Source organism: Pinus tabuliformis, chromosome 8 (assembly GCF_031772625.1).
Source record: "Pinus tabuliformis cultivar Carrire ecotype Pingquan chromosome 8, CPIR1, whole genome shotgun sequence".
Lineage (NCBI taxonomy): Eukaryota > Viridiplantae > Streptophyta > Pinopsida > Pinales > Pinaceae > Pinus > Pinus tabuliformis.
This window is the reverse complement of record NC_142294.1, coordinates 53,443,961-53,450,715: the sequence shown is the minus strand read 5'-3', so window position 1 is coordinate 53,450,715 and position 6,755 is coordinate 53,443,961. Positions and strand designations below refer to the sequence as shown.

General features: G+C 39.5%; 1 protein-coding gene across 1 annotated transcript; it reads left to right on the top strand.

The window, feature by feature from the left end:
- Positions 1-1,573: 1,573 nt before the first annotated feature.
- Positions 1,574-5,657, top strand: LOC149234111 (uncharacterized). Its single transcript, XM_089368158.1, has 4 exons — positions 1,574-1,666; positions 3,081-4,844; positions 4,928-5,069; positions 5,174-5,657. Exons 2-4 carry the CDS (start codon positions 3,119-3,121, stop codon positions 5,655-5,657), a joined length of 2,352 nt encoding a protein of 783 aa, XP_089224284.1. The 5' UTR covers positions 1,574-1,666; positions 3,081-3,118.
- The last annotated feature ends 1,098 nt before the right edge of the window (positions 5,658-6,755 follow it).

Sequence of the window (6,755 nt, the reverse complement as noted above, 5' to 3'; positions counted from 1 at the left end):
GCCTCTTCATGTGTACTGTGTGTAGAAATTTCACTTAGACGTTTTATGACAGCAAGAAGGACAAGTGAAATCACAATATAATGAGATAGATAATTGCTATTGTTAACAGTGATTTTTCAATTTGACAAATTAATGCATCTGAAAGATAACTCACAAAGAGAGAAATAATGCTATCTACTATCGCATAAGTCAACTAACAATGAGCTTCAGAGACAAAAGGAAAACACCAGGCCTAAGATATGGTACAGTGAACATTGAATCAGCCTGGATATGAATGTTGGACTCCAATTTGGCAATGTGACCCCTTCAGAATGCAACGCTGAGCCTGCAATTATAAATTTATTGGCCCTGTACTATATACATTAAGGAAGAGACCCTGTAGATGCTGGTGGCTGAGGGAGACAAGGCTGAACAAGGCTGCAGAAAAGAGAAATAAACCTTTTAGACCTGTGATAATGCCCAATAAGCCAGTGGCCAGGGTAAGGAAAGATAATCAGGCCTGTAAATCAACAGGGATAGTCACAAATGACAAATTCTCAATGTAAAATCACACTAATCCCTCAAAAATTCATCTCTAGGCCTGTAAATAAAATATCAGTATATATGATTAACAACAATAAATCTATTAAACCCCCATCGTCAAGGGTAAATGTCCCCTTTAAAGCTTGTAATAGGGTTTGATACCCTCGATGCCTGCAGCTAGGTTTCTTTTGGCAAATGTGGGCCAGATGGATACAAAGTTGTCTTCCATCTATATTATAATGCTGTGTGTTTGGAAACATGAATGAAAATCTTTAAAATTATGTTTAAAATATTTAAAATTATGTTTTTTAATAAAATAAATAAATATTTAATGTATTTTTTACAACGACCGAGTCATTGAAATCGAGCCGGCCGAGTCATTACCGTTTCGAAGTCGGAGTCGGAGTCGATCCTCGGCCGAGTCGGAGTCGGAGTCGGAGTCGTAAAACATTGCTCAAGCCTATATATACAAGCAGATCGAATTCATTTGGAGCACTCACTAACTCTCACACAAGTTTGATATCTAGAAGAAAGAGCTGGAAAAGTGCGAAGAAGGAAAGGAGGCTAAAAGCAGTGTGAAGTTGGAGAAGGGGTAAAAAGGCAAGATCGAAATTTTGGGCTATCTATCTCTATCTTGTTTAGATTCCTCTAGGAGATCGAAGTCTTTCTTGTCAAGTCGAAGTTATTGTTGTCGTTGTTACTACCGTTTCGAAGTGTTGTTGCTTCAAGGTTGAAGTTCTAGGTCGAAGTAGCTGGAAAAGGAGGTTGACTTGGTGGTTGGAGGAGGTTTGTGTCTAGGTTGAAGCAGTGTGGAAAAAGTCGCGATAAAGTCGGGATTTATTCCCCAAAATGCGATTTTTTCGAAAAAAGGATTAAATCGGCCGACTTTTTGCCGACTTTTTAAAAAATGAAAAAATCGGGAATAAATCGAATTAATCGGGAATAAATCGAGAGTCGATGGGAAAAAGTCGGCTAGCTTAAAAAAATTCCGTCCGCAGGCATAAAAAGTTAAAACCAGAATTCGTCGTTTAATTTTTTCATTGTGTTTTGGGCCTTGGCTTGTTCGCTGTGGAGCTACGAGGGTTTCCAGTTCGAAGTGGGTGTGCACACTGCATTTGCTAGCCGCTGCCGTCAAGCTGACAAGGTAAGTGGGTCACGGGAGGCACAGCCGCACAACAACATTTTCTATAGCAGGCTCTTTTAAGTTTTATTCCAGCCTTCGTTTGAAGTTTGACTAACAACTTCTCATACAAGAATACTTTGAGAACCTAACTTGTTACAGGAGTCTTTTTCTGCCATTATACAAGGAACTCTATTTGTAATTTAAAGCAGATTAGGGATGCATACTGTCTGTCACCTGTGGCTTTCCTATATTTACTATTGACAACCTAAGCCCATGTGCTATCCACTAGTTCAATCTTCGAGGCAATTTCTTCTGGTTTTCCAAGCTTGCTGAGATGTCTGCCTAAGCATTTCAGTATCCTTTGATGTATCTGTAGTGGACTGAAGGTCAACAATATGTAGCTTTAGTTTTGCTATACTATGGCCTTCGGATTTGATTGTTTTCCTCTGTTCTAAAATTGTTTGAGGCAGGTCCTTAGGCATCCTTCAAAAGTAGCCAGCTTAATTGACAGCTCCTCCATCAATTTTTTTCTGATCAGAAATAAGCTGGGTTAAATTGCCAATCTGTTTTTCAAATCACTGACTTTGGTTCATAGAAGATCCAGTTTCTCTAAATTCCTTGATAAGCTTTAAGCCATAGAATTAATGTTTCTGCATGAAATTCACTTTGTAGCTGCCACCTTCATCGTGGAAGTTTGAAAGAAAATCATTTAAATTTGACAAACCTTGAAAATATCAAAACCATGCACCTTAAACTACACTACATAGAAACCCTTCACATGTGGATCTACAGCGAATTCATTGGTGGACTGGGTGGAGAGCAGATCTGGATAGGGATCCACACAGCCTTTACAATTTGAGCATGGAGATCTGCCATTACTGTTGATCTTTTGGAAACCACACACTGCATGTGACTGTAAAATGCCCATAAAATTTAGCACAAAGCCTCACCATGAACGTGGATTTTAGAAGATGATTATATTATTTAGGACTGATGCATATAGAAAACTTCATGGCTTCAGTAGCTCTTTCCCTGGAGTTCCCTTATCCTTCTTGTTTAAATCAGTTCTTAAAAAGAGGAACTAAAAAGCCCTACTTATGAGGGCACTAATAAAGCCTGACCCAACCTTCTTTGTGTGTCAACCAAATTTTTAGGCACAACAACATTTTCTATAACAGGCTCTTTTATTCCAGCCTTCGTTTAATATTTATGACTGTAATAAATTATTGTATAACTATAAATTATGACTGTAATAAATTATGACTGTAATAAATTATTTCACTGTACATACTACATACATTTATGATTTATTATTTAATATTTATTATTTTAATATTTACTAATTTGTTTCTAAATTCTGAGTGCAATACAAATTAGTAAATTACTAATTATAATTTTGCTGATTTGAATTTCTTTCCATTCTTTTTGTGCCCAGGTTTAAACTTTAAATTCCAGCTCAAAGTTTAAAACAAAATGCCGAGGGTTTTGGATTCTATGTGGGAGTTTGGTGAGCCTGATGTTATACCTGAAACTGGGACGGTCAATAGAATGTATTTGACTTGCAAATTGTGTGGAAAGCATATGTCAGGAGGCATCAACAGATTAAAATTCCATTTGGGGCAAATTCCAGGCCAAAATATTGAACTTTGCAAAGAGACAACTCCAGAAATCATCCGACGGGCCATTCAATCATTGATGGATAAAGAGGAAGGAAAAGACACCAGGGCAACACTAAGAAACCAAATTGCAGGGGGCTCAAGAGTGGGGGGAATTGAGAGTGGCAATGTTTCTACAGCAGCATCACCTTCCTCACCCATGGGTACATTGGGTAGTGGTACTCATCCTTCTATCTCATCTTTTTTTGTTCCTAGAACAGCAGCTGGTTCACAACCTGGGATTAGATCATCATTGAAAAAAAAGGAAAAGGCAGAAGCTGACAAGTTGGTCAGTAGGTGTCTTCTATGGAGCGATGTTCCCTTCAACATTGCCAAGACAAACCCATTCTACCAGCCTATGTTTGATGCTGTTGCTGTCGTTGGCCCGGGGTACAAAGCCCCCACCTTTGCAGAGTTGAGAGGGCCTCTTCTTCAAGATGAAAAGACTGAGTGCACTACTAGATTGGCAGAGTTTAGGGCATCATGGGAGCACACTGGATGCACAGTCATGTCAGATGGTTGGACTGATCAGAAGGGTAGGACCCTTCTTAACTTCTTGGTTAGTTGTCCCAAGGGGACAATGTTTATGAAATCTGTTGATGCATCTGACCACATTAAAGATGCACGTTTATTATGTGAGTTGTTGGACATCTTCATTCAGGAAGTAGGCCCAAGCAATGTTGTCCAAGTCATAACGGACAACGCTGCAAATTATGTTGCAGCTGGCAAGATGCTTATGGAGAGGTATCCTAACTTGTTTTGGACACCTTGCGCTGCTCATTGCATTGACTTGATGTTGGAGGATATAGGTAAAATTCCTACTGTGAGGGATATTGTTGAATCATCCAAGAGCATAACAAAATTTATTTATAATCATTCATCTGTGCTTAGCTTGATGAGAAAATGCACCAACAAAAAAGAGTTGGTGCGGCCTGCCATTACACGATTTGCCACTACTTTCATATCTCTTCAGTCTCTGTTGAATTCTATGTGGGAGGTGAAGAGCATGTTTCTCTCAGCGGAATGGCGTTCTTTATCTATTAGCCGCAAACCGGAGGGAGAGGGCATATGCAGACTAGTTTCATATGATCAGAGCTTTTGGGCAGGAGTAGAGGAGGTGTGTGCCATTTCAGAACCTTTGGTAAAGGTTCTTCGGTTGGTTGATGGAGAGAAGCCCGCAATGGGCTACTTGTATGAGGCCATGGATAGGGCCAAAGAAGCCATCCGTGCTTATTATGCAGATAAGGGAGACGAGGGGTTGGAGAAACAACAGGTCATATGGGGAGTGATTGATCAGCGATGGAACAATACCCTCCATCGCCCCATTCATGCTGCAGGTGTCTACCTCAACCCTGCATTTTCTTATGCTTGTGGTTTCAGATTTGATGCCGAGGTGATGGATGGATTCTTCACTTGTGTCGAGAGGATGGTGTCATCTAGGCGAGAACGTGAGGAGATTTCTAAAGAAATGGAGGCCTATAGGATGGCCACTGGCACATTTTGTTTTGACATGGCTATTCAGAATAGGACGGCCAAAATGCCAGGTAAGTTTCAGTTTGTTTCAAATTTTCAAGTTTAGAATTTCAATGTTTTTTTTTATGTTTCTCATTTTTTTTTTAACTTGTAGATGCTTGGTGGACAAGCTATGGTGCCAGAGTACCAAATCTCCAAAAGCTTGCCATTCGAGTGCTCAGCCAAACATGCAGTTCCTCTGGGTGTGAGCGCAACTGGAGTGTATTTGACAAAATACACTCCAAAAAGCGCAACAGGTAAAAACTAAAAAGATTTCAAATTAAATTTTTTGAATTCATTTGATTAATTTTAATATTTAAATTTTCTAAGTACTAATTTACAATCTATGACCCTAATACAGATTGGAATCCAAACGCCTCAATGACATGGTATACGTCTACTACAATCTTCGATTGTGGGTGAGACAGCTTCAGAAACCTACTGATGTGGAAGCCATCTCATTGGACAATATTGATACCACCGCTGCATGGAGAGTCGAGACTGAGAGGCCAATCTTGGACACGATCCCGGATTGGTTAGGTGTGGATCTAGAGGATGTAGCAGTTGCAGAGGAGGGAGAGCTAGAGATAGAGGAGGAGGAGGCGGAGCAACATCAGGGTCAGGAGGCAGTAGCAGAGCTGGATGAGGATGCTGAGGAGGAGGTGACACCATCTAGGGTGGGCAGCAGCAGCGGCAGCGTAGCACAGAGGCCACCTCTTCCATCAGCTTCTAGAGGACGATTGAGTCCATTTCCTTTTGTATCCTCAGGGGCAGGGTCTTCTTCCTCTAGAGGAAAAGGCAAAGCCATTCCCTATTCCCGTAAAAGGGGAAGAGGATCTCAGTGACTTATTAGTGATTACTTGATGACTTTTAGATGACTCATGATGTACATTTATTATATTTTTTGTTGATATTTTGACTCTTGAGAGTTGAAACTTAGACAGGACTCAAAATTCAGGAGTGGATTCACTATTTTGATATGTGATGCAGCACTAGACTTCATATACATATTATATATTAGCTTTCTTTACATGTTTATGTGGAAATGCATTTATTTGATGTTGTGGATACTCTAGATGTTAAAAAAAATTAAAAAAAATGAATAATTTTGTGTTTTTTTTAATTTTGCCGACTTTTTGCCGACTTTTTCAACTTTTGGACCCTTGCCGAATTAATCCCGACAGCGACTTTTTCCACATTGGGTTGAAGAGTCTCAAGAAAATCACTGAAGGAAGAGATTTTGACTGGGTTTTCCCCTGGATAGGGGTTTTCGCCTGGCAAAGTGCCTACACCTTATGTCTTGTGCCTTTGTGATCTTCATACACACATAATTTGGTAATTGCTTGATGAAAGATAATATAACAAAGAAATAAAAAAAGCCAACATAATTCACAAATAATTATCAAGAAAGAAAAATCTAACCCTAACTCTACTAGCATTGATTTCTCAACAGGGTATCAGAGCTAAGGTCAAGGAATATTGAAGATCACTATGTTGGCTAGAAGGAAATGGGTACTCCCTCTATGATAAGTTACATGAGAATGGGATTCAATACTGCAAGAAGCTGGATCAAGAAGATCTTCTACTACTTATTCAACAAGGTCAAAAGTCAAGGGTTCTTGGCTGCACTTACAGATGATAATGCATGGATTATTAACAGTGGAGCATCAAGGCATATGACAGGGAAGAGTAAACAACTTCTCTCTATCAAAGGAACCATCTTCTCATGCAGTGGAATTGGGAGACAACAAAAACTATGTTGTTAGAGGCTTGGGATCAACATCATTGAAGCTGAAGAATGGAGCTAAGTTGAAGGAGGAGGAAAAAGGTAGTTTAAGGATCTATTGAAAGGGATCTAAGGAACCTCAAGAAGTTGATCAAAGGATCATATAAGGAGACCTTATAAGGAAAGAAGCCTACTATCTTCAAGGACAATGTCTAAC